The 27,474-nt window shown below is 49.5% G+C and overlaps 3 protein-coding genes across 4 annotated transcripts in view; all 3 read right to left on the minus strand.

Moving 5' to 3' along the window:
* Positions 1-5,365: 5,365 nt before the first annotated feature.
* On the minus strand, positions 5,366-8,114 carry DDN (dendrin). The gene is made up of 2 exons (XM_039221057.1): positions 7,906-8,114; positions 5,366-7,489 (listed from the first exon to the last, which is right to left on the minus strand). Exons 1-2 carry the CDS (start codon positions 8,112-8,114, stop codon positions 5,581-5,583), a joined length of 2,118 nt encoding a protein of 705 aa, XP_039076988.1. The 3' UTR covers positions 5,366-5,580.
* A 2,964-nt stretch (positions 8,115-11,078) lies between these two features.
* Positions 11,079-24,024, minus strand: PRKAG1 (protein kinase AMP-activated non-catalytic subunit gamma 1). Of its 2 annotated transcripts, none has more exons than XM_039221059.1 (12): positions 23,933-24,024; positions 19,971-20,019; positions 14,032-14,184; positions 13,751-13,832; positions 13,594-13,652; positions 13,407-13,452; positions 13,250-13,304; positions 12,820-12,946; positions 12,549-12,714; positions 12,355-12,392; positions 11,940-12,086; positions 11,079-11,800 (listed from the first exon to the last, which is right to left on the minus strand). In XM_039221059.1, the coding sequence occupies exons 2-12, from the start codon at positions 20,004-20,006 to the stop codon at positions 11,696-11,698; spliced, it is 1,014 nt and encodes a 337-aa protein (XP_039076990.1). In that variant the 5' UTR covers positions 20,007-20,019; positions 23,933-24,024; the 3' UTR covers positions 11,079-11,695. The 2 variants fall into 2 exon arrangements, with proteins under 2 accessions (XP_039076990.1, XP_039076989.1); XM_039221058.1 differs by having other exon boundaries at positions 14,032-14,141; positions 23,933-24,020.
* Positions 24,025-24,213: 189 nt separating this feature from the next.
* KMT2D (lysine methyltransferase 2D) overlaps positions 24,214-27,474 on the minus strand; it is a 39,224-nt gene continuing 35,963 nt past the window's right edge. Inside the window, exons 54-55 of the mRNA XM_039221056.1 lie at positions 27,273-27,381; positions 24,214-27,134 (exon numbers count right to left, since the gene is read on the minus strand). Of these exons, the coding sequence (XP_039076987.1) occupies positions 27,042-27,134; positions 27,273-27,381 (202 nt within the window). The 3' untranslated portion in view covers positions 24,214-27,041. The remainder of the gene's footprint in view (positions 27,135-27,272; positions 27,382-27,474) is intronic.

The raw sequence follows: 27,474 nt of genomic DNA on the forward strand, positions 1-27,474 counted from the left end.
TAAGCGTCCGACTTTCGCTTAGGTCATGATCTCGCGGTTCGTGGGTTCGAGCCCCGCGTCGGGCTCTGTGCTGACTGCCAGCTCAGAGCCTGGAGCCTGTTTCAGTCTGTGACTCCCTCTCTCTCTGACCCTCCCCTGCTCATGCTGTCTCTCTCTCTCTCTCAGAAATAAATAAAAACATTAAAAAAAAATAAATAAAAGGAGTCATAAAGGGATGCCTGGCTGGCTCAGTTGGTTAAGTGTCCGATTTCAGCACAGGTCATGATCTCACGGTTGGTGAGTCCCAGCCCATATCAGGCTTGCTGCTGTCAGGACAGAGCCCACCTCAGATCCCTTGTTCCCATCTCTCTCTGCCCCTCCCCCACTCACACTCTTTCTCTCAAATATGAACAAACATTTAAAAAATAATAATAAAATAAAAGGACTCATAAAGGAGCACCTGGGTGGAGTAGTCGGTTAAGCCTCCAACTCCTGATCTCTGCTCAGGTCATGATCTCACAGTTTGTCAGTTCGAACCCCATATGGGGCTCTGGGCTGATGGTGCAGAGCCTGCTTGGGATTCTGTCTCTCCTCTCTGCTCCTCTCCTTCTTTTTCTCTCTCTCTCAAAGTAAATAAATTAATTAAAAAAATTTAAAAACGGAAGGACTCATAAAAAGCTATGTAGTATCAGGGGCTTCAGGGCAAGCTCACCCCATGCCAAGACATGCAGGGGAGGGGACAGTATGCATACTGAGCCTCCCTTCACTAACAAATGCACCCCCAGTGACCCATCTCTCAGAGTCCGTGTGTATATTCCCTCTCCTCAGAAGTCATAGTCGGGGACCTGCTCTTTGCTTCAAGCTTGCCTGGCTCCTCAGGAATGCCTTCATTAACATATATGATGTTGTACGGCCTGCACTGTAATGACTTTGTGGGTTTCCTCTCCCACATTCCTTGCCCTATCTCACATCCACCCTAGATTGGAAGCTCCCTTTAAATAGGAACCGGGTCTGAGTCTCGTGTGTCCCTCGGGCCTGGCATACATGTTTAATGACTGAGCGAACAAATGAATGAGTGAATGCTCACCTTTCTTCATAGACACATTTTGCACACTCCCTATGTACTCAGGTCCAGCCATCTCTCTTGTTCTCTCCTCCTCATACCCCCCCCCCCGCCCCAACTCCTGACCCTGAATCCTATAAAGTCCCATAGTTATATAGTTATGGACTAGTTCTTTGTTATCCATTTGTGACTGATCTAGGGAGGTTCCAGGACTCTCATGAGAGTCTGGAAGGGGAAGGGGCCCACTGGTCCTTTAAAGCCGTATTAACTGGGCCACATTTGGGACAGAAAAGGGCTTCCTGGGAAGAACCTGGCTGTTGGCCGGGGGAGGGTAGTGTCCTGCTGCCCCAACCTGACCACGCCCTCCTGCGTCTGCTGTCCCTACACCTGACCTGTGAGGCTGTCCCAAGGTTGGGGGTGGTTGTGGCCTCCGTCTCAGGCTGACCAGCTGGCAGACGCAGCCAGATTTAGAAGTCATTTTCGCAGCAGGGAGCCTCCAGCCTCCCACCCACAGTGCCATGCAGGGCCAGTCTGAGATATGGCTCACCAAGGGCTGGCCCCTAGACCTGTAGTCACTCCTCTCCTTCCTCTCTATCCCTTTCTTCCCAGATCTTTAGCAGCTAGTGCTGACTCCACCCTTAGGCAAAGATGGAGAAGTCCTGGGGAAGGGGTGTGTGTGTTGCCTTGCTGTTCTAACTACCCAGAAGCTCCATGTACACCATTCACCCATCACCCATTCAAGGGACTGTCTCTCTCTCTCTCTTTTTTTTTTTTTTTAAATATTTTTTATTTATTTCTAGGAGAATGAGAGAGACAGCGTGAGCAGGGGAGGGTCAGAGAGAGAGGGAGTCACAGACTGAAACAGGCTCCAGGCTCTGAGCTGGCAGTCAGCACAGAGCCCGACGCGGGGCTCGAACCCACGCACCGCAAGATCATGACCTAAGTGAAAGTCGGACGCTTAACCGACTAAGCCACCCAGGCGCCCCTGTCTCTCTCTCTCTACCCCAGAGCTCCCCTCTCCTCTTGACCCAGCCTCTGCTGCCTGTCGCCCCTCCTGCCCTACCTCTACTTCTCTCTTCCCCATCCTCCTGTTCTTATCCCCCCTCCAACACTAATGAAATAGCTCTAGAGATAAATAATAATCAGAGCTTGATGCTTATATATTACTCATTGTGGACCAGGCATTGTTCTAAGTGCTTTGCATGTTGAATCGTTTAATCCTTCCAACAAGCCTATGAAAAAAGCACTATTAATAACCTCATCTTATAATTGAGGACCCCAAGACACAGAGAGGTTGAGTAATTGCCCAAGGTCACACAGCTGGTGTGAGATAGAGGCAAGGCCTGAAGCCATGATGCCAGGCTACGGAGTCCATGCTCTGAACACCACACCAGGCTACTTCTCTGCTAATGATAGTAGTGTGGGTGAGCTCTTAGAAACTGGCCTCCTGGGTATTCAGCCTCAAAGAGGCTTTGGCAGCATGGTGGAGTCTACCTCCACAGGGCCAGCCCCTCCACCATCCCATGCAGCTTACCTCTTCTACTAGCCCAAGAGCCTGGAGCCCCTGAGCTGCAGCAAAATCCAGGCAGATGCTCTCACCACTACCCTGACCTTCTTAAATCTTCCTCCTGGCATGAAGTCCATTCTCTTCTCAAGCCGAGGTTCAAGGCACATTCTCCTTAGTGGGCCAGGCTCACCCCAGCATGCCCTCAGTTTTCACTCCTGCCTTTATCTTCCACAAGTGCTCTGGATGTGCCCTCAACTCCAGTCTTTGGAGCAGACCATTTGGTAATTTCCTACATATACCGTGTCCTCATATCCATACTTCTATTTTTGCTCTTCCGTCTACTTAGAACCTCTTTCCCCAGATTCTATCTCAGATGCATCCTCCTTCATGGAGCCTTTCCCGATCTCATAAAATCCATACAACCTCCCTGGTTTGACTCCTTACAGTACTTACCACTCCCTGCTCACTACTATCATTATTTGCGTGTTTTCATCTTCACCCCATTGTCAGGCAGGCCTTACGCATCTCTTCTGAAGCCCAGCCCACTGTCCGGTTCCTCTCAGGTGCTCAGTAAAAGCTCAATAGTTAGAATCAGTAGGAGGTAGACTTGTAGGTGGAAGGTAGACAGACCTCAGGAAGCTCTGATCTCTGCCCAAGGTGAACCTCACTTCCTTTATTCCTCCCCAGCAAGAGCAACTTGAAACCTGACTTTGTGGGTCCCAGGCAGGTTCTGGGAGGGACTCTCCAGGGTGATTCTGATCAACGCTCTCCCCTCAGGTTCAGAAGCCCAATGAGACACTCCCCCCCCTTCACTGAACCAAGGTCAGCCTGCCACAGGCTGTGCTCCAGCGCCACCTCCCAAACTGACCTGCCTAGTCTGTCTGGTGAGGGTAGGGAGTGACATCGCAATAACTGGAGACCAAAATCAGAAGTGTTTGAGAATGGGGTCAGGGCTCTGAACAGGGAGCCAGAGTTGGAGTTGGTGGACTCTGTAGGGATGGGGGCAGAGGCAGAGGCGTGCTGGCCACGACTCTTCGACTGAGTCTGGGCGAAGCCCCCGCGCCCGCCCGCCGAGTCGCGGCTAAATTTACCCAGGCTGACTCAGCCCTTGCCCGGAATGGGGGGTGGGGGGAGTGTGCCGGGGCAGTGGGAAGAGCCAGCGGGGGTGGGGTGGGGGGCAAGGAAGGAAGACACTGGACTAGGGGAGACAGGGTTGAGCAGGGAGTTTCCATCAAAGAAAGGAGTCCCCCCAGCCCCCCACCAAGTGGGAAGAAACTGGAGCTCCGGGGGAGGAACACCGGAGGGAGGGAGTGGGTCGGTGACAGGAAGAAGATGCCAAGATTGGACAAAGGGAAGCTTAGATTTATTGAGCGCCTACTGTGTGCCAGGCACTGTGCAAGGCGCTTTACATACATTATCGCATAAAATCCTCACAACAACCCTGCGAGGTAGGTGTTTATAAACCCCCATTTGACAGATGAGGAAACTGAGGCTCAGGGAGGTGAAGTGATTTGGCCAAATTTGCATGGCTAATAAACAGAGACAGAGCTCTCCAAGATGGTAGAGATAAAAGACTTCAGTGTCTGGGTCCCAAGCCACTTGGCGTGGATGAGTACAAAGAGGGGTTCCGCGCGCTCCAGAGGTCTAGAAGGCCAGAGGACTGCCCCCGACCTCGCACGGCTGGAGGTGGCAAGGCGGGACACCCGCGCTCAGTAACTGGGAATCAACTGGTTAACTAGCAGTGCCTGGGTAGGGGGGACTCGGGAATTAGCTACTGGGGAAATCTGCGACCTGCGCGCGCCCCGTAGTGGCTACAGCGAGTAACACACCCCATACCTACAGGCTTTTTGGGACCAGCCTCCCTCTTCTTTCCCTGGCCAAGGTTTCTGAAAGAGGCAGAGATGCAAGAAATTTTCAGGGTTCTTTCAGATGAGTGATACCACCGGGGTGGGAAATTGTGGTTACAATTCAGAGCATCACTAAGGAACACTGGGGAGGAGGAAAAGGGGGAAGGTCTAAAGAGATCCCAAGGTGATTCACTGGCTGCCTTTCCTCCCCAGTTCAGACCACTGCAGGCCAGGGACAGTGACAAGGCCACCATCCTGCTCTGCCTTGGGCATCCCTCACCTAAACCTAAGATACTGGGATAGAAGCCCTCAACCACTTACTCAAACCACTTACTTCTGCAAACCTTGGGACAGTCTCTTGAATTGTGAATGAGTGCAGGTGAAAATGAAGCCACCCAGGGACCCTCAGACTCTGTACATTTATTCTTAATTCTCTTTCTTGGCCTGTGGAGGAGAGGATAAGATAAAAACCTCCCCCAAGGATCCAAAACATCAGAGATGATCTTAGGACTCTCTTATTTTACATACTAGGAGGCCTGGAGAAGGGAAGTGACTTGCCTAAGGTCACCCAACAATCAGTGTCAGAGTTGGAATGGGAATCTTGTTTGGAACCTCGTGATACCAAAGCAATCCCTCTTTCTGTTTTGCTGGTTCCTTCTGGATCCCTTCCTCTTCTGCCAAGGGCCCCTATGTCACCTGGTCACTTCACTCAGAAGCCTCTCCATCACTTTCTCCTTCCAGCCCAGAGACCCTGCCCTAAAGTTGCCCTCCTATGACTACAGCATCCCTGCCCTCTCGCCTGGTCTTGGCTAAGTCTCTCTGCTCAGCTCCACAACTAGTTCATTGGCCCCTGGTGAAAATCTTACCCCAATGCCCTGAATGGAGCAGGAATTAAAGTCTACTGCTCGTCCTCACCTCTCCTGGAAAGGAAAGCAAAGGGAAAGGGAAGGGAAGGGAAGGGAAGGGAAGGGAAGGGAAGGGAAGGGAAGGGAAGCGAAGGAAAAAGAAAAAAGGCAAGAAATAATGAATTGCCATATGCTCCCTTTCCTTTCATTTGGGCGGCTTCTGTTTCAAGTATGGGAACGACTGTGGGTAAGGGGTACAAGAAAGTCTGTGAGGAAGAAAGAGGACCAGTGGGCCCAAGGATGGAAAGGTTGGGGAATACAAATACAAGAAAGGGCCTCTCACTGCTGCTCCCTATTTCCCTGTGGGATCCCCTTAGTGTCCCTTTCTCCGAAGAAGGCCTCCTCGGTTCGGTTGATGACGTCTAGAATCTCTCGGATACTGTCGCTCAGCTCTGCCGTCTTCCCGCCTTCCCCGGGCCGGGGCCGTTCATTTCGCCAGGAGGCTCCCGAGGCTTCGGTGTCGCTTCCATCAGAAGAGCCGCTATGGACGCTGAGCTCCGCTGCTTCGTCCGAGTCTGAGTCCGGGGCGGTGTGACGGCGAATGCGGGACACGGCTTCCCGCAGGGCCCCGGCGTAGGGCCCTGGGGTCCGCGCCCAGCCCCGGCCCGCGCGCCGCGGGGCAGCCACTTCCTCCGAGCCCTCGGCGCTGCCCGCGCCTCCCGAAGCCGGTGGGCCTAAGGCTGAGAGCTCTAGGCTACCTGGCTGCGTGGGGGCCTCCTGCAGGTTTACCTCGCCAACCGGGAGCCCCAAGATGCGGGAGGCGCGCTCCTCCAAGGAGGAGTCCGGCGGCTTCCCGCCCTCGGCTTCTAACCCTCGCCCCCCACCGAGCTGGTGTGAAAGACGGCTGCTCAACAGCAGTTTCTGGCAAGGGGAGGGAAAGGCCGCGATTCCCTCGCCCTCTTCCTTGTTGGGCTTCGGTTGGTTAGGGGCATCCCCCCCGACGCGCGGCACCCCAGCGGGCAGAAGCTGTACATGCTGGGTTCGAGGGGTTGGGACATACTGGGACCGTATCACCACGCACGTGGCGTCAATCACAAAGACGCCTTCTCCCCGAGCTGGGCCGCGGGAGCTGCGGGGCAGGGTGTGGGCGCGGCGGGCCCCCTTCCAGCCCTCCCAGGTCTCAGGTCCTGCCCCCTCTCTATGACCCAGGGACCCTCTCCATCCCGTGCCTCCCGGAGCCCAGGGTCTGGGGAGGGTCTGGCTATGTCGCGGCGGCTGCCTTTTAAGGGAGGGAACCCAGCATTTCGGGAGCCAGCTCTGCTCCCTATTCTCTTTCCCTTCCCCCGAGCCCTTGAGATGGGGCCTGGACCTGGGAGCGGGACGAGGTGCGCGGGGAGTCGCCGCGACCAGCCCCGCAGGAGCCGTCTCCGAGCCTGGGCTCCCCGCGGCTTTGGCCTGGGGATGGCTGTCGCTACCACTGTTTCGGCCGGCACGAGCCAGCCCCAGGCTTTTCTCCGCGGCCCCCTTGCCGGACTCCAGCCTCGGCCTGGCTGTTCCACAGCCCGGGGATCCCCCCAAGAGGCCCCGTCCCTGTCGGAGACCCCAAGCCCCGAGGACGTCCCGGTAGATCCGAGGATCCAGCCTCTTCTTTGTGAACCCTCCCTCTGTCCTGGCCGAAGTCGGGGCACGAGCTGCTGAGGCGGGCGCCTGGGAGGGCTCAGGGCTCCGCTTAGCCCCCAAGGTCCTGTGGGGGCCTTCGTAAGAAGGTGGAGCCACGTAGGGTGGCGGGCGGTCCCAGCGTCGTCGCAGGGCCGTCCCCGCTGCACCCCTTAGCAGCAGGTGAGCCTCGTAGCTGGGGGGCCCTGACCGCCTACCGCCCCAGGGCCCCGCCCACGCCGCCCCTGGGTCGCTCTGAGGCTGCGCGGATGGACGGGGCGGTCGCCCCGCCGGCCCCAGGCGCTCGGGTCTTGAAGGAGCTGAGGGCCCTACAGGCTGGGCCACCCGAGGGGCGTTCCGAGGTTCCGGGCGGGGCCGACCGGGGGGGCTCCTTCGGGCCCCACCAGCCTTGCGCCTTTTTCGCTCGGTCTCCTTGGCCTCCCGCTCCTGCGATGCCGCTTTCCTTTTCTCTTGCTCCCGGGCTCGGGCCTCGGCCGGGGGCCCCGCCCGCCAGTTGGTCGCCTCCTGCAGCACCCTGGAGGCCCAGGGACGGCGGGGCGGCGGTTCAGGGGATCCCGAGCGCGGCCCACACCTGGGACAATGAGCAGGAACCCAGGTGAGCAGTTTGTGGGGGAAGGGAGCCGAGATCCGGGGAGCTGGGAGCACTGGAGACCATTTGGGGCAGCCATGTGGAGGGGTGTGTGTGAGTGTGTGTGCGTGTGCGTGTGCACGTGCGTATATGTTAGGGCTGAAGTCGAAGCCGGACTCCTCACCATCTCTCCATGCACACTTTAACAGCGTCTGCCCCATCTCACCTCTTGCCCTTCCTCACACCCACTCCTGTCCCCCAAAACAGTGTGAGACGAGTCAGGCCCCAGCCCTCGGGATGGGGTAGGGGAAGGCGTGGGGAAGAGAAAGGGGACCAGCAGTCTGGCTGGTGCCTGCGGGGAGGTCCAGACCCCACTCCCCGCCCCACCACTCTCTTCCCGTCACCCCTCCTTCACTCACGTGCGGCTTTGGGGCCCACGGGCCCAGTGGCTGGCTTGGAAGTCCATGGGCTGTCGAGGAGGGGCGCGGCGACTATAATGACAGGAAATTGTCTTCACTTCGATCACCAGCAGCTTGGATTTCTGCACCCAGAGGCAGCTGCCAGACTCCTCATCCTGGGGCTCCCGGGGGCTGTCGGGCCCCTCGGAGAATAGCTGGCCATCCAGCATCCTGCCCCACCCCACCCCGGCCCCCCACCCTCCCACCCGCCCCGAGAGCCCCCTCCCAGCCCGAGGAGCCGGCGCCCACTGCAGAGCGACGGGCCCAGAGACTGGGGACTATATATACCCGGGCACACGTGTGTGCCTGTCTGTGTGTGTGTGTGCGCGCGCGCATGTGACACGGCGCGGCGCGGACGGCACAGCGCTGTTACCTCCCCCATGTGCACGGCCGCCCCCTGGGGCCCGGGATTGGGCGCCCCTTCCCACTGCTCATGTCCCCCAAGCCTGATGGGACCTGCGTGAGTGGGCAGGGGACTTCTTATTCTCGCAAGCTGACGGTGCCCCTCCCCCACCCCCATTTCTTCAATCTTCCTGTCGTTTTAATCCTTCACTCTTCTGCTTGTCGGGGTGCCTGACCGCCAGGGTTCTGCCTCTGACTTGCTGCCTCGGACTTCAGTTTCCCGGACAGGGAGGTGATGGGAATGGAACTCAAGGTCTCTGCCTGCCACTCTCCGCTGGTTTCCATGGGGTTGGGGTGCAGGGGGTCTATTTTTAGCGGCAGTGGCTGTTCGGGTGCAGAGAGATGAGTAACCAGCTTCCATGCGGTGGAGGGAGGAGGCGGTGGCTTTCACACAGCTTTTATGTGACTCTGGGGGAGAGCTGCCTCCCCCAAGCTCAGAAAGGGTAACCTCCACACCCTTAACTCCTTACCCTCTCAGTGTTGCAGCCCAGGACTGCTAGTTCGGGGGCACACAGGAGTCTGTCTTGACCATCCTAAGTGTGCCACACTCCTGTTCTAGATGTTTGTCCTTGGGCACCTATGGAGTCCTCTCCCCGCAGCAGGCTCTCTCCCCAAATCCAGAAGCCAGGACTTGCGGGTCATACTGTTCTGTGCCCACACAGCTCTGCTGAGCCTTATGGAGGACAAACTATGGTGGTTATGCATTTGCACCCTTTCAGCAGGGATGGAGGAGGAATAGTGTGCTCCCTTGGCAAAACCAACCCCCTAGCAACTGAAATGATAAAAGTCGCCCCGCTTCCCAGTGCCCATCACCACTACCACAGTGCCCAGCTCACTTAGCCCCCACCTGAAGTGATGCTCAAGATGGTCACTTTTTAGGATCATTCTGTTCCAGGGGCAGGAGGTGCTGCTTACATCTACATGATCCCTCCCCCAAGCCTATACCAGGTGTCCCCTGATTCACCATGGTAATGTTAGTGGCAGCACAGCCCACGCCAACCCTTCCATGCAGAGACTTAGCAACCATGCCTGGCAACCATGGCAGCAGCTCCAGTGGAGGGGAGGGTGCAGGGAGGTGGGAGAAGAGTGTGTGTGGCAATGGTTCCTGAGGAAGAAGGGAGAATTTGCCTCTTCTGAGAGGAATAGGTAAAAATAGGCTATGAGGCTCCTTAATTTTGTCCTTTATCTTTCCTTCTACTCCATTCTCAGATTTTGAGACTGATTGGTCGGGTTTAGGGGAGAATGGGAGAGGCAAAAGATCATGCAGCCCTTTGGGTGCAGACCCTTCCTTTTATGAGGATGGAGCCAGGAGGGTTGTTGTGGGGCAGAGTCGGACTTATTGAGAACCAGACCAAACCCAGGCCCCCTGCTCCCCAGTATGGACTTTTAAGATAACCCAAACAGCCCCTATTCCATCCACTTGAGATCCCCCCACCCCCACCCCTTTCCGCGGACCCTTCACACACCTACCAGCTCTGAACACTGCTGGCTCTTTGCTTGACAGTGCTTCCTTCCACCCAGGTCCCACCAGAGTCCTAAGGCTTTTTAAAGCCCTTGCCTCCTCCCTAGACAAACGCTCCATGATGGAATGTGACATAAGGAGACATCTGTCCTTTCCACCATGCACTCACCCACACACACATAAACATATCCTAATTCTAATAACTTGGAAGCCTCCCTCCCCCAAGTCTGGGAATGTGCTGTGAAGAGGTGAATGCAGAATCAGGGACTCTTCTTGAGCCAAGATGGGGGCCCTGACAGCTGCCTTGAAACTCTTCCATATGTGCCATCAGGAAACCTACTTTGGAGGAACCAGTAAGGTAGGGCAGAGTTCATCAGAGTTCTTAGGTGCAGTGTGGGTAGGGCAAGGGGTTACTCCCGAGATTGCTTCTGGTCTTAGACAGGAAATGGTATCAAACCTGCAAGTCAGTGGTGAGATGGTACCCAGAACTTGGCTCATGCCCAACAGTCTAGCAGTCCTTATGGTGTTTGGTGTTGGCTGTTTTGGCCCACGTGGTTTCAGCACAGGTAAAGAGTCTGTTCCCCACCACCCTCACCCTCTAGCTCACTCTCACCTTGGAAGAATGGCAAGGCATTTTGTAGGTTCAAAGACAGTGCCAGCTCAGCAAAACTCAAACACAGAGTCCAACCTTCCCTATGAACAGTTGAAAACTGCGGCATGTCTCTTTGCTTAAAGGAGACCCTCAGTCTCTCTACTCTCTGGAGACATAATACTGTTATGAGATTTTCCTGGGGTCCAGCTATGGTTCAGGCAGAGGGGGAAGTGAGGTCACAAGGAGAATTTCAGGGACTAGGGTAGGAAACAGTTATGAATGGAGAATTGGAAAGGTAGTAAATCTAGAGTAGTGGTAAAGAGCAGGAGCTTTGGGGCCAGACTGTTTGGGTACAAATCCTAGCTCTACAGTTTATTAGATGTGTGGCCTTTGGCTGGTTCTTAGCCTTCTGTGCCTCAGGGTTTTTTTCTGTTTTGTTTTTTTAACAATTTGTAAAACTGGAATCGTACCTACCATTGTTCTGAGGATTTAATGAATTACTATACATAAAGCACCAAGAATGGTGCCTGACACAATCGTGTGTGTGTGTGTGTGTGTGTGTGTTTGTGTACACACGTGCCATTATTCTGTTGTTGTCAGTAATGAGTTGAAGAAGCCGTATGAAGTAGGATGCCTGGAGCAGTAGTGTCTATCAACTACAAGAATCAAACACTGCAGTACCATTAAGAGTTCCTGTCATTTTAATTACGTTTGCCATGAAAAGCAATAACCTCAGCTAATCACTCTGCCCTCCTCCTCCACCTAACCCCATCTCCCTTCACAGGCACACAGCACAGGAACCCAAAGGCCCTCCTCCCCACAATCCTCCCCACTCCCATTGTGGGAAGAAATGTCACTAAATGGACTCAGCCTCCTCCATACAGCATGAAACAGGATAAATAAAAATACCTTTAGGAAGTGTTTTGTTGTGCTATTATCTCAGGGTGGAGTCAGGGGCAAAGGTAGAGGCAAAGGCTGGGTGAGGTCTGGGGATCTCTTAGAGATCAGAATTTGCTTGAGGGGCACACAGCCCATCGTTCACCCAGTAAGGGGCTATGTCTAAGAAGGCAGGGGCTAGGCTGGGCTAGGCTGTGTGTGTGAGGATGAGGACAGCTAAAAATCTATTCTCCTTCCTCCCCCCACACCTTCCTCAGCTCCCAGGGAGTCCCAGGTAGGGGACTCCCAAGCAGGGAACAGAGTTACAATTCTCTTAAGGTTTCATCTGTGGTTCCTAGAACTTTGGGCAGGCAGTGAGTGGGGTATATCCCCTGGTGCTGCCTGACCCCTACCCCAGCTCAGGGCTTCTCTCCTCCTGTGAGCACCAGGGCCTGCAGGATGTCAGACAGTGATACAATCCCCTTGACCACATCATTCTCATCTACCACTACAAGTCGGTGAACCTGCATGGAGCAACAAGGGAGAAAAGGGATATTTAGTTATGGCCTCTGTTAGGATGAGCCCTTCAACCCCTACCCTCCTTGCCAAACCCCACACTCAAAGCTGCTTCCCCAGTTCCTTCTGGGTCACTGGACTCCCTACCTCTGCTTCCACCAGCCTGTTGATGATGGTCTCCAGAGTCTCATGCAGGTAGCACTTGAGGACACCCTCAAAGTAATGTGATCGATGTTGGAGGGCTTTGGTCACAGATACATCTAAGTTGTTGTAGGTCTTTTCTGCTGCCAGATTCTGGGGAGAGAGAGGAAGGTGCTTGCAGGGAAGCAAGGAAGCCAGCCCCCAAACCCTGAGCCCACCCACCCACACCAGAGGGATTTAGGGTAGTTGTCAGCCATGCCCACAAACCACACCCAACTCATTCAATTCCTTTTCAAATAGGATTCAAAAGATTGGAAGCTTCTAAAACCCTTAGGTCCCAGAAGAGACTCTTTTCTACTCCCTCTCCACATTCAATACCCCACCCCTTTCCCTACCTCCCGGCCCCTCCACAATCACTCACGATAACATCAAACTTGGAGTAGATGTCCACCACACGCCCTAGGGGGACAGAGGCAGTTCAGCAAAGAGGATCTGGCATCCAAGGCTCCCCCTGCCTGTAGCATCACCCCCCCCGGGGTTAACTGAGGGACAGGTTTTCCCAGAACCACCCTGGCTTCCCTGGAGCCCTCCCTCTCCTTCTGTGACATCTCTCACCTTTCTCATCTACTACTGGCAGTGCTGAAACTCGGTGTTGTACAAAGATGCCCAGAGCCACATAGACAGGGGTAGTGGTGCGGACCATAGCGATGTTGGCATAGGTACCAATCTGTAGCTCTTCCAAAGACTTAGACATGAACTCTGGCTTGGGGAATTCAGTGATCTGAGGAGAGAACGATCAGCTTGATCTTCAAGGCTCCCCAAACTACCCTTGGGTACCCCTCCAACCCAGTATATAAGGAGTAAAAGCCAGGATGAGGACACTTACAAACAATTTGAGGAACTTGAGGATACGCTTGTGGGTGAGGATGTACAAGGTGTTGCCTGATTCTGGGTCAATAACTGGCAGCCTGTGGATCTTGTTTCGAATTAATGAAGACACAGCATCAAACAAGCTGTGGGAAGGTGGGGAATAATGATAAGTCCCACAGTGCTGAGCCCAAGGCGGGTAAACAGCTTCTAAGAACATATTTATAAACAGGGAAAACTGGTGACTAGGAGAGGAGAGCAGTGCTCAAACCAGACCTAAAGAGTGTGTGTGTGAGTGAGTGAGTGAGTGAGTGAGTGTGTGTGTGTGTGTGTGTGTGTGTGAAGGATCTTTTCTCTCTTCGGCCTCTAGATCTCTGGGTATCTAAGGCTTTAGCTACTCTGGTGGCAAGGCTCTTCCCTTTCTGGATAAATGGGTAGTTGGAACTCACCTGGCATTAGGAGAAATGCAGACAAGTGGTTTGAAGGAGTCCTGTAGGTACACCTCTGAAGGGAAAAGGGAGGTTCACAAAATACCAGTATGGAAAACCACTTCCCAGTAAACGCTCCATCCCTTTTTCTTTTTACAACCCCCAATTCTCTACATACCTCTCCAAGTTTCTATCTTGTGTTCTTCCAGCTCATAGATCTGTACCTGGAAGCAGAAGCAACAGAACTTGAGACTTGATCCCTCTGATTCATTAACCCCTTGTAGTTCACTTGGAAGAAAAGGAACTGAGAATGAGGGGCTTTGGGTAGGGAAAGTGGTTTTAGCCACTGGACTAAGGTTCCTTACCAGGGCTGATTTATAGTAGCGATGCAGGATATTGATGAAATCGGTGATGGTCAGCATGCCTAGAAGCCAAGACAAGATCCCTTAACACTGTTCAAAGCTTCTCCCCCTGCCCAGCGCAAGATGCCAATAATACCGTGTTCCAGAAACTTTTGCATACCCACAAAACTTTGCTTCTTACTATCCCACAAAGGAGCAGCTCGTACACCATTAGTCACCAGAGCAAAGAAAGCTTTCTTCACCTGTAGTCAAAAGAGTAATAATCACAAAGGAAAATTCACAGGGTGCAGGACTTTAAAAGAAAGGGGTTGGGTATGTTGGGGAAAACATGAGACTAAACCCATATAAGGACAAGGATATTACCCTTGGGATGAGACAGTATGAAAGTTTTTGAACCAGAGGCTCCTAGGAAGGGGGATGGGAGAAGAGGATTTCACCCACCTGCAGGGAAGTATCAAATACAACCAATTTGGAGCTTGTGGGAATCAGGTCATAGCAGCGATGAGACTTCATGAAGGAAGTATACACACTATTGTTGGATTCTGGGGTCTCTGTATAGGGTGGGATAGTTAGAAGCTTCCTTCCATGCATCAACTCACAATCAAAAGAGGCAGAAAATAAAAGTGTAGTTGTTCAAATATTTAGAGGCTGATTTTTTTTTTTTATAAGCCCCCTTGTCTATCTATTTTGTTCCTATTCCCACAAAACCTGCATAAACCACCAAACCTGGATAAACCCCTTAGAAACTATTTCATTCAACCCCCAACTCCAGGTAGGGCTATATTTATTGGCTCCTTATGCAAACAATGGCTGTAAAACAGAAAGTCTATAATACCTTTCATTAGCCTGTTTGGTCTAAGTTTTTTTCTTATCTTTAACTCAAATTTTCCCTTTCATATATTTAAGCACATTTTCACTTGTTCTTTTTTTCTCAGTTAAGATGTAATTAAGCATCTAAAAATTCAAGTAAGCTTCTTAAAATTCTTCTAAGACCTGCAGATGAGAAAGCCCTGGTCCAAGTTGGGCCATTTTAGATCAACATTCAGTTGGAGCTCAGTGCTCAATTAACCTGGCCCCAAACAGCCTGAGAGTCCATCCTGGGATAACCGTGTGAATCAGAAATCATCTCACCTACTCTAGACCAATGGGAGACCCTGGGTGTGTTTACTTGTCTATTCCTCTGATTTTAACTGCTTGCTTTAAACTTGAGAAGCAACCCACAAAATAATAATCTGAAGGTGCTGTATACTATGCTATGTGCACATTAAAAATATCACATCATTTAATCCTCACAACAAATCTGTAAAGCAAATACTGTCCTCGTTTTTCAGATGAGAAAACAGGTGGGAAGTATTTAAATAAACTGCTCACGCCATTAGTAGTGATAAGAAAGACTTAAACACAGACCTACCTGATACCAAAGTTCATGATCTTAAATCCTATGCCAGTTGTTTGTTTTTGTTTCTTTACCAGTCATACAGGTACACAGTTTAAAGAATCAAATAGTTCTACAAATTTTGTTAAGAAAAACTCCAGTCCCTGGCACCTACTGCTCTGGACTAGCCCTCCCCAGAGAGGAGACCTCTTTTAGCTGATTATTTTGGCACTTATTTCTATGTCTAGAAAATAACAAGCTTATATTGCTCTTTTTTGATTTTTCCACTTTTGGGCATTATCTATTATCATCCAAGGAATATGAGAGTTTTTAGTTCTCCTTCCTACTAAGACCCTGACACAAACATGCGCCTCCCATCTCCCCATTCTTCCAGAAGTTAAACTATGTTGGTTATATTAGTATTTAAATAATTTTGACTAAGTATCATTATTCAGAGCTAACCCCAATTGTAAACTCGATTTTTTCCCCTTCTTTCCCCCTTTTTTTCCTAAAGATTTTATTTGTTTAAAGTAATCTCTACAACCAATTTGGGGCTTGAACTCACAATCCTGCAATCAAGAGTCGTATACTCCACTGACCAAGCCAGCCAGGCACCCTTCATTTTTTTTTTCTTTCTTTCTTTTGTAACTTTGTTTTCCTTGGAGTTAATAACTGTCTTGTCTTTTTGTTTTTATAACTAATTGAAGTACTTATAACTAATTCAACCCCAAACTCTTCACCAATTGTTTAAATCTCCTTTCAAGAGGTTCAGAAGCACTAGATAGTCTATCAACTTGAACAACCCAAAAGTCTATCCAGAGTCTTCTGAGCTGCTCAAATTTGGGCTGCTTTGCTGCTGTGGACCGCTGTCATCCTGAGATCTTCCTTCATCGCCATCCAGCGCCCCCTTTCACGTCTCTCCTGTATTGGCTCTCCTGTGTCCTGTATCCTATGTTTCCTTTTTTTTTTTTTTTTTTTAATTACTCCCTTGTTTTGGGAGTATACATCCTCCAGTAGCTTCCTGAGAAAGGGTACATGGAGGTAAATTTTTTGAGACCCTCCAGCCTGCAGATATCATTATTTTCTTTATTTTACCTTCATCTTTGATGAATAATTTGGCTGGATACAGAATTCTAAGTCTGAATTTATTTTCCTGCAGAATGCTGAAGGCACTGCCCCACTGCTGTCTAGCTTCTGGTGTGTTGAGAGTCCAAGGCAATTCTGGTTCTTTTTACGTAACTTATTTTTTTCCTCTCTGAAAACTCAGGACCTTCCCTTTGTTTCCAGTGTTTTGAAATCTCATGATGATTCTGCTTTGGGTGGGTCAGTTTCATCCACTGTGCTGAATACTCAATGAGTCTTTTCAAGATGAAAACTAATGTCCTTCAGTTCCAAGAAATGTTCTTGAATTATTTCCTTGATCGTGTCCTTCCCTCTGTATTGTCCTTTTTCTCTTTCTGTAACTCCTATTATTTATTTATTTGTCTATTTATTTTTAAATGTTTGTTTATTTTTGAGAGAGAGAGAGAGAGAGCGTGCGCACGTGCGCGTGTGTGTACGCAAGCAAGGAAAGGACAGAGGATCCGAGGCGGGCTTTGTGATGACAGCAGAGAGCTGGATGCACGGTTGGAACTCAGGACTGTGAGATCATGACCTGAGTGGAAGTGGGATGCTTACCCGAGTGAACCACCCAGGTGCCCCATGTAATTGTTATTATGTAGATTATAAGATTTCTTTGACTGAACCTTTAAGGTTGTTTTGGTTTTTTGTTTGGTGAATCGTTGCTGTTAAAATATCTTCTCTCCTATTTGTGTTTTTTTTTTTTTTTTTTTTAAGATTTTATTTTTAAGTAATCTCTACACCCAACATGGGACTCAAACTCACAACCTCGAGATCAAGAATCACATGCTCTCAGGACTGAGCCAGCCAGACACCCCACTCCTCTGATTTTTAATTCTACTTTTTGGGAAACTGCCTCAACCTAATTTCCCAAACCTTCTACTTAGCTTTAAATTTTTTGCTATCATAGTTTTAATCCCTAGAGCCCTTTTTTGTTTTCTGAAAATTCCTTTAAAAACATGGTATCCTGTACTTGTTGCATAGTGGAAATATGTTCTTTATCTGAGTATATATTAATGTTAATTTCTAAAGTTCTCCTCTATGCATTGAATTTTCCCTTCTGTTGCTTTTTTTTCCTGTTTCTTTAAAAAAATTTTTTTAATGTTTATTTTTGAGAGAGAGAGAGACAGATGGCGTGAGCAGGGGAGGGGCAGAAAAAGAGAGAGACACAGCTGAGCTGTCAGTACAGAGCCAGATGCGGGGCTCAAACTCAGAGTGCAAGATCATGACCTGAGCCAAAGTTGGATGCTTAATCAACTGAGCCACCCAGGTGCCCCTCCTATTTGTTTCCTTTGCAGGGGCAATTTGGACCACTTTTCTTTTCTTTTAAACAGCTTGTTTTATGTTTATTTATCTTTTGAGAGAGAGAGACAGAGAGAGAGAAACTGAAACAGCTAGTGGGGAAGAGGCAGAGAGAGAGAGAGAGAGAGAGAGAGAGAGAGAAGCTGAAACAGCTCCAGGCTCTGAGTACAGAGCCCAATGTGGGACTCAAAGTCAGATGTTTAACCGACTGAGCCATTCAGGTGTCCCTCCTATTTGTTTCTTTGGGGGGTGGGGGTGCAGTTTGGATTTCTTTTCTTTTCTTTTTTAATGTTAGAGGCTTTCTTTAGATGTCTGATAATTCTTGGCCAAAGGCACATTCAAACCATATTCTAAGCTGACTGGAAGCTCAAGTGTACACATGAGTCTTGTTAACTGTGAGCTGTTTAGATGGGGAACATTCCATACTTATATTTTTAGGGCTTTCCCTTCAAGGGGATTCTGGAGAAAAAGATTATTTATTCAGTTTCACGCTTGGGAGGGTGAAGATCTTTTCTTTAGCACTCTAGAAACTGGACTGGGAAAAGGATTGGGATTTCAGCGTCCAGTGTAGTTCACTTCATGCTCCTGCATTTAGTTTAGTACGTAAGCGCTCAACTGGGCCTGAGCCCCTCTCCAGGCCTCCAGTCTTTGCCAAAGTTGGGAGGGACAGTTTCCTAGCTGCACTCAGTGGAGCAGGGAGTCTCGGAATCTGACTGCTTCTTAGATCTTCAATGCTTCTTGCCTTTCCCTATTGTTAATTTATAATTCAGTTTTCTCAGGTCTGCTAAATCATTTACCACTCTTGCCTCTGTTTTCCAGCTTCCAATTACTATTGTTTCCTCTCTTATTCTTCCTATTCTGGTGGGTCTGTACCTTTTGAAAAAAAAATTATTTTTTATGGTGGTTTTAGTGGCCTTTTGTGGAGGAACAAGAGTAGATGCATGTATTCAATCCACCATCTTTAACTGGAAGCCCACTATTGTTTTTCAAATTTGAAAACTTAACAGGCTCCCAAGTACATGTCTTTTTTTTTTTTCCAAGGTCATGTAGGGGAAACCTGTGGCCTTGTGCTGCTGGCCTCTGTGGGACTCCAATGTTCCAAGTGTCCCCCATCCAGGAACTCCCCTGCCTTGCCTGAGGTGGATGGGCTAAAGGAGTTCCCAAGAACATGTCTTTTGATGTCAGTTTAAGGCATCTTTCATTGATAGTTAAATAGTATCATTTTAGACTACAGAATTACAAGCATATTTGATTTGGCTTTCTCAGCATTTTAAAAATAATTTAAATAAGTTCCCCAATTTAAAAAATCTGGAGATTTACATAAAAATCCAAATTCTCAATTTCTTTCAGAATCAGATCTGACCAAACCAGGCTTGAATTCCTTTTTTTTTTAATTTTTTAAAAAAATTTATTTCTGAGAGAGAGAGACAGCATGAACAGGGGAGGGTGAGAGAGAGAGGGAGACACAGAATCTGAAACAGGCTCCAGGCTCTGAGCCAGCCGTCAGCATAGAGCCCAACATGGGGCTCGAACCCACGAAACATGAGATCATGACGTGAGCTGAAGTCGGACGCTTAACCGACTGAGCCACCCAGGTGCCCCTTGAATTCCTAAATAGTGACAATTGACAAGACCTGGATTGTTGCTGCCTCCTTTTAGATGTGATGAGATCTACAGGTTGTCAGTCATATGCAGCCTACAGCACTGCTTGGTTCATGCAGACAATTTGAGTTTTTGACTCTTGCCTTGGTGCTATTGCAAATGTACTCAGAAACATAAAACTGCCAGTGCTATCATATGGCAGTACTCAATTACGAAGAATATTATCCAGATAAATCAAATGTGACCATATTAATTTTCCTGGATACGAACAAAATGAAAACAGAGCATTTAAAAAGTCTGGTGGAGAACTCAGAGACCCTTAATAATATGTTCTAAGACCTCGCCCCATATTTCAATTCTGAGAGAAAGTGTATACTCCTGATGCCATAAATATGCCCTGGGAAGACCCATGAGTGTTCCTGGGCAAAATTCTTTAAGGGAGGTGTCTGTAAGTTCTGCTTCTTTCTAGATGGTCTAGGGTTGGCCATTCCATTCTAGCCAGTTATTTGGGAAGGTGCTGGAACTGCCTTCTCCTATGCCCTGGATTTTATGGTTTAGTGCCTCATTCTACATTAGTTTTAAGGGCTTTCAAGGCCTTTCTATTCTTGTGTACACTCAGTGGCTTTAGTGAACTCACTGGATGATAAAAGCCTAGTGGCACTGTTTCTGAGCTAATTGAAAAACTAGGGACCTTTGATTCATGGGTAGCCGGCCCAGAGTTGCCTATGGAAGTTTTTCCTCAAAAATTTCCCTTAAATGGTTTGATAATTGAAAATCTTAGTCATCCCCACCCTGCCCATGATTTACTGCTGGGTGCTCCTGCCATATTACTATTCCCGATTTGTATGGTTTGGCACATTATCTGGCCCAGTTTTTATTTTTCCCTGGGGGCGTCCTGAGAAAGATTCGAAAACATTGCTGAAGACAAGGTATGGTTGGGCTATTGCTTTCATAGCGGGGTTCCTTTCTTTAGTAAACTTACCTTGAGAATGCTCATGTTCCAGAGCTGGGGAGCCATCTGAAGAAGTAACCTGGAGAGACAAAAGAAACAAAGATTCAGCTTATCCTAGGCTCCATCCATTTTAGCCTAACATTAAGAGAAGGGCTGGTTGAACTAATAACTTCATTTAAAGCACCATAGGCCCTCTTGAAACATTATCTTATTTAATCATCAGAACCGCCCCTAAGGTAATTACCATTATTAGCCTTACTTTCACACATTAGGAAACTGAGATCCAAGAAATATTAAGCAGCCTGCCCAAGGTCACACAGCTGGTAAGAGGCAGAAGAGGAATTTGCACACATATCTGTGTGGTTCCAAAGCCTATGTCTGTATATACTATACTGCTTAATGAAACATTGATCTTAAAAGCTGAGAGTAGAAAATCTGTGCTTAGGGCCAGTCCCGACAAGGTTCTCACAGATCTACTTTATAAAAACATGGAAGCCAGAGAGACAATACTGTTTTCCCCTCAATGTAAGACATTGCGGCCTTATAAGTGATATAATCCTAAATGTAGACACTAGAATCATAGACATACTGCTTTACCCTAAGAGAGGACCACATCTGGGGAGGATCCCAGCAGTTGATAGTAAGAGAGAGTTAAAGCTTGAATAACTGAAGGGTGGATGAGGACCATCAATGCTCTGAAACTGGGGACCTGACTCCTCTTAGCACCCTTGTGAGTCAAAGGCTGCTACAGCCCAGAGGATGCTGGTTTTCTAAGTTTCTTTGCCCCTGACAGTCTTTAAATACAGAGAAACCTACAGAGCCATGTCTGTGCTCCCTCAAGTGGGAACATTTGGAAATTTCATTGTTATCTAGGAACTAGGAGTGGTCATGAGAATTTTAATCTACTGGAATGAACAATTTTGGCTCCATTTGTTCTGGGTAATATGGAGAACATATTTGTTCTGGGTAATATACCCAAATTAACTTAAAGTCATACTTCACCTGCATAGCTGCTATAGGAACATGAAATTAAAAGCCTTGGCTTGAACCTGGTAAATTAGCTGGTAAACATGGTCAAGTTGGCAGGACAGCCCTAGGCTTCCCTCCCCTAATGGACCAGGGTGGGGGCAGAGGGAAGGGGAATAATCTCCTTCTATTCTCTCTGGGCTGCATAAGACTATCAGCTTGGCCTGGCATTTTGGCAAGGCTATTGGAACAACAGCCTCATCACTTATAAGTGGGAGAGAGGGCTGTTCAGCAGTAAAGATATACACATAGTATAACACAGTCTCACAAAGATTTATACAAAGACACAGAAACAGTTACTTCTGTAGAAATTATCACACCCATTATATAATACTTACAGACTGCACTGTGCTACAGTGTTGGGGTTTTTTTTTTGTTGTTGTTCATTATCTATCCAAACAGGTTTAAATTCTTGGAAGCCTAGAACTATTTTATATTTCTTTGTATCACCCATAACATCTAGCATGGGGTTTTGCATATAAATCTCAATTGTTTTTTAACTCTCAAATTAATAATGATAATGATGCACACTGATATGAACAGAGAGACCTATGATTAAGTTACAGAAAAAGAAAACAGATGTACAGCTAGAGATACAGAAACCTACACACAGTCAGCCACAATTGAATATGACCTTATCTTTCTGCCTGTTTCTCCACAGAGGAGAGTAACTATGTCCACTCTTCTCTGCTTTTAATAACACAGGAGACCTGAGAAAGTACCACTGTGATACAGGAGTACAAAATATTATTATAGAGACACAGGCTAGATCTGACACACGGACTCACAGTTTCTTCTGAACTCCTAATCCACATTTCTAATTGTTTGGTGGACAACCACAGATGTCACACAGACTCCTCAAACGCTTCAATACAAAACAGCATCTGCCCTTCCATCCTATTATTCTTATTGTGGTTCCCATCTTTGTTTTTTGCATTGCTCTCCCAGGTGCCTCAAAGTGTAGTTTTGATTCTTCCAAGAATGAGGTATGCCAACATGTCTGCTTAGAATCACAGGGCAGGGCATGACCTAAACGTGTCCTTAACATCTATCAACTAAGCTGATATATTAGAAATGCCTCAAGTCCATTTCTCTCCTTCCCACTTTAACAGTTTTAACTTCAGCTTTTACCTATCTATCACTTCTGGAGCATTCTCTAAATTGGTCTCCCTGTCCTAAATCTATCTCCTTTTCATCTTTCATGCTGTCTCCAAGTTCTTTAAGCATCTCAGGCTTGTAAGGGACTCATCCCCAGCAACCAGGAGCTCACTCTTTCTGAAGTAGCTGAAAAGTACTGAAGTAGCTTCTACTTTGCAGAAGCTGTTGAGAACATTCCTAAAGCACACTCACTGCCCTGCTCATAGATCTTCATGGCTCCCCTTATTATAAAACGAAGTTCAAACTTAGTGTGATATGCAATACCTTCGGCCTGCTTTTCCAACTTTTTCTCCCAGTGCAAGCAAAACCCAAAGCTCCAGCAACATCATGCCACTGGCTCACCCCCAAATAATCTTTACATACCCCGATTTCTATGCCTGTGCTCACACTGTTCTCTCAACCTGCAATGCCCTCTCAGGTTTACGATGATTTCTTTCTCCCCTATGCTTCCACAGTCCTTTGTTTGCATCTTGATGATAGCATTTTATTAAAGGCTACCTTCAGTAACAGCTGTCATTGGCCTGCCCTCACCCCCACTCCAGGCAGGCTGAGCACTTTCAAAGCAAGGGTTTTCTTTTCTTTTTAAAACAATTTCTATCCCAAGAACCTAATCAGTACATAAAGTGTGAGGGCTAAATTAGAAAATCTATATTAAAATGTCTTGTAAACTATAACACATTTATAAGTAAAATAAAAATTGATATGTTATTTTGAGTTTAATGGAATCAGACTTTTTTTTTTTTTTTAAAGTAAACTCTCCGCCCAATATGGGGCTAGAACTCACAGCCCTGAGATCAAGAGTCGCATGCTGTATTGACTGAGTCAGCCAGGCGCCCCAAACTCTTTATTCTCATGCAAAATCGTCTTAATCTGTAGGAGCTAATTCCCTTGCCTGGGTGACCAACTGCAAATCAATTTTACCACTTCCGTCTGTTTTCTCATTTGTAACTTGAGCAGGCAGAGAAAGGGTGTAGTAAAGGAATTACTATGGGCATGGGACTGACCCAGAGAAAGGTGAACCTGCCAGTAACAGATGATAAAAACCAAGACATGAAGGGTTACTCGGCTTGACAGAGGATACATGGTTCCAGCTGCTAGAAAAAGGCTCCTGAGAGTGAGGGTGGGTCCAAACATGCAGCGGGCTACCTGCAGCATCTCTGGGAGAATGACAGGGACCCTCCACAATTGGGTAACGCCTGCTAGCCAAGAATGGTCTATGCCAAAACGCTGCTTAGAATCGCAGAGCAGGGCAAAACTCAAACTTGTCCGGGGACAAAGCGGCCTCTAACACTGAAAAGATTCCTTCCTTCAGAGAAAGCCCATTTTTCAGTCTTATTAAGGCGTGTGAGTTCGCTGGACACCTCGAAGCACTAGAAGTCTTTCCGATTGCAGGGCTCACACTCAGACAACTGAGGGCCAGGTGCTACCTGCAAGCGGGAGTCCCTTGGAAGGCCCCCGCCTCACCCAGGAAAGCCGGATCACAACTCTGCTCTCTGGCAAACCTCTGACGGTCTGAGGTGCTAAGAGGAAAGGAGGCCAAAGATCGCCAGGGTGTGCACGGGTTCCTGGCGGAAAGCAAACCCTGCCAACTTGGGGTGAGAGTACCGCGGACGGAAAGTATGCACTGCGCGGCCCAGTCCTAGAAGATGCGCCCAGCGAAGGAGCGGAGGGGCAGAGTCACGGGATAGGACAGACGCCGGCTTCTCGTTTGCTGGGCAGCAGCGCCGGTCCCTGCCCAGGCGTCCCTGTCCCCTAACGGGGGGTCTCAGGCTCCACAGCGCCCCCCGCCGCCCTCCCGTGCTCCTCACCGTCTCCATTTCAAGAGGCGCAGACTAGGTTCGCTCGCTTTAGGAAGCTCTCTGGGAGCCGGGCGGGAGGTGTGGAGGGGGGGCAGGCCCCGCCCCACGTCCGGTACCGCTACACCACTTCCGCCTACGTCAGACAACGCAAGCCAAGGGCGGAAGGCGGGGAGTTCACTCTTCCGGCGTGGCCTGGCCTGAGTAACCACCCTCCCCCGGGTCCTCTCGGACCTCACAGATTGGACCTCACGGATTCGCCGACGGCGAGGGTGACTGGACGGAGCCGCTTGTATTTAAAATGTTCTTTTTTTATTTGTCGTTTAAAAACAAACTTGGAAGAAGCAAAATCCAAAACTTGCCCTTTGCCTCTTGCAACATAAATTATGTACAGTTCAGAATGATCGCTGATACAAAACATGCCAAGGACAGGGCGCTGGGGGTGGAGGGAGAGAGGGCGCTTTAAAAAAGGGAATCATTTCATCCGTTGTTACGAAGGACCAACCTTGCTGTACAGGATACACACAACACAAAATAAAGTCTCCACGGGATTCACACTTGTCAGCGATTTATTTTTTAAAAAGGGGGAGGGTCCTGGAGGTGAGGGGAGAAGACTGTAAAAGGGAAAAACTGAAAATTGAATATGTGCAAGTGTAAACCAACCCAAAATACAAACACGGGGGGGAGGGGAGGGAATTCAGATGCAATTATACAGGCGGGATACTTAAAAAAAAAAAAAAAAAAAAAAAAAAAAAAAAAAAAAAAACAAAACAAAAAAAAAAACCAACAACCAAAATTCCAACCTTGTAGCTTGGGTCTGAGTTAGTTTATATAAAAATTAAAAACTGTATAAGGTTTCTTCACTAAATTCTACAGGACTATCGGATACCTAGCATATGCTTACAAAGTCTGCCCCATCCCCTTTTCCCAATCCCAGGGCCCAAGCCCCAACCAGAGCCTGACTCATAGGAGTCAATCTCCCCCTCCCTGTAGCCTAGACCTTTTGCTCTTGGAAAAGGAATATCCAATGGCTTTGGGGGCAGCAGCCCAGTCTCCTCACTGTCTGATTTAATTACAGTGGTTCCTGTGGGGGTGGGGGGGGTGTTATTCTCTTAAACATTTGCAGCTTGAAACAGTTGAGGAAGCAGCTTAAAAAAAATCTCCCTACCCCCAACAATCCGCAACCCCCCAAATTCAAAAACAAAACAAAACAAACCTAAAATCACAACAGCGACCGTGCTCCCCCTCCAGCAGGCCCGCCCATCCACCGCCACCAAGCCCACCCCTACACTCCAGACATTTGATTCTTGAAAATATTAATTACAAAATGTCCTTTGCCCACAGCCCCTAGGAGAGAACTGCATATAAGCTTCATCTTCATCCCCAGGCTCCCTACTAGAGATGGGTCTGGGGCCTCACCCAACCGCGACCTACCCCTACCCCCCAGGAAGAGGTTCAACTGCAGCACAAGCTTGGGCAGAAAGGGGAAGGAAAGGGAGGCAGGGAACCCATCACCCTCTGGCTCCCCCTGGGGCCAGCTCTCTTTTGTGCGTTATAACATAGTCCAACTATACAAAGGGGGTGAGAATTGCCCAGCGTCTATACCCCCACCTTACAGCAGTCACAGCCAGGGGGTGGGAAGGAGGGGGTGAGGAAAAGGGCGGTAGGTTGGGTTATGGAGGGGGCCCCCCCACAAGGGGAGCTCCATGTGTCCGCCCCACGCCCCCCTACCATTTATAAACTGGTTTTGTAAAAAGAAAATAGATATATTTATATAGAATATATAAAGCACAAAAATTAGTAGTTTTACATTTGCTCTCCCCGGGGGTGGGGGGAGAGGGGAGGGTTCTCACCTCCAGCCGGCTCCCCCATTCCCCACAAGACTATGTACAATCCCATGTATAAATAGATAAATACCCCCCACCCTCCCCGCGCTGACACTAAGCTCCCCACCCCCACATCACCACCCCTTCCCACCAGACCAGCAGCAGTTTGGTGACTGAGGGAAAGTGGGAGCTCCAGGCCACACCCTGCCTCACTGGGTATGGGCATGCCACTCAGGGATAGCCCTCACCCTACCACCCCCCGACCCCATCCAGGGGCTGGAGGGCAAATGGGCTCATGATGGGGTTGGGAAAACAGGAGGGAGATACCCTGGTCCTAGGTTTAGCACCCCCTCCTGCCCCCATGTCCAGATGGAGAAGGAAGTCCTAGAGCAACTCGGGGCCAGTTATCCCCAATCTTCATCATTAGCCTCAACCACCATCCCATGCCCATAATTAAAAACAAAGATGGATTTTTTGTTGTTGTTTTTCTTCCTCTTCCTACCCCCCCTTCCACCCACTCAGAAGAGGGCAGTGAGGTGGAAGAGAGGGTCGGGGCAGTAGGGGGCTTGGAGAGGGTCTCACATTTCAAAACAGCAAAAAATCCAACACTTAAATGAGGTAGGTGTGGGTGCGGGGTCTCCTTGCCCGGCTTGCCTGGCTTGCCCTCCTGGGCAGCTGGGCGCCTCTTTCCCGTTCATGTTGCATTTGTCAGAGTGGAAAACAAGGAAACACAACCCATAGAGAGACAGAAACACAGAGGAGAAGAGGGAGACAGAGACAGATTGAGAGGGAAGGGGATGGGAGTGAGGGTGGGGGCAGGACCCGGCAGGCAGGGCCAGGTGTGGGACCCGGCCTTTGGGATTGTCAAGCTTAGTCAAGTCTCTTTGCAGCCTTGAGTTGGGCCGGAGAGGTCGGTGGGAGCAGCAGGGCTGTGAGGCCCGGCCACACATCCTCCTCCCCCCTCCCTGCTGCCTCCCAGTTGCTTCTGGGTAGTTCCCGGCCCATATCCCCCTCAAACCTGAGATGCCCAATGGCTGCTTCTGTCTGGCCCCTCCTGGAGCTGGGGGCAGAGATGCCAGCCTGGGGGCCGGTGGCGGGGAAGAGGGTTGCCCCTGGTGCCCAGGGTGGGCTTGGCCTAGGGCCCTCTGCCCCAGCCTCCTGCTCCAGGGGCTCCGGTCAGCCGGCAGCCCCAGCCCTGGGTCCTGGCTCTGGCTGCTACCTCTCTTCCCCCTCATCCCTTTCAGGGAAGAGGTTGGGGGTGGGGGGACTCCCCTGCCTGGTAGCCTCTAAGCTTCTTAGTTCATCCATTTTCGACAATTCCAGGCTCCACAGTGGCAGGGGATCTTGTGCTGATCGTCCTCAAAGTCAAACTGATAGTCATAGGTCAGCTGGAAAGAGAAGAGGGTAGAATCAATGCCAGACCCCCAGAGGGAGTGGGAGGAGGGCAGTGGCCTTGGAACTCGGCTCTGGGGAATGGCAGAGAAGAGGGAGCTGCTTTGTCACTCACACAGGACACTTCCTCTCACCTCCTCTCCTTTGGGGATTCGCCGGCTGGAGATGATGATGATTTTATCCTCCTTGTCAAACGTCACAACTTCCGCCACACAGTTAGGGGCACAAGAATGGTTGATGTACCTAAGCAGTGGGCCAGAGTCGGGGATGCCAGGCAGCTGAGTTGAGATGGTTTTGGTTCTGTGTTGGCCCATCCTGAGTGTCACCCAGGGACCC

This window comes from Hyaena hyaena, unplaced genomic scaffold, assembly GCF_003009895.1.
Source record: "Hyaena hyaena isolate Hyena2069 unplaced genomic scaffold, ASM300989v1 scaffold_936, whole genome shotgun sequence".
Classification (NCBI taxonomy): domain Eukaryota; kingdom Metazoa; phylum Chordata; class Mammalia; order Carnivora; family Hyaenidae; genus Hyaena; species Hyaena hyaena.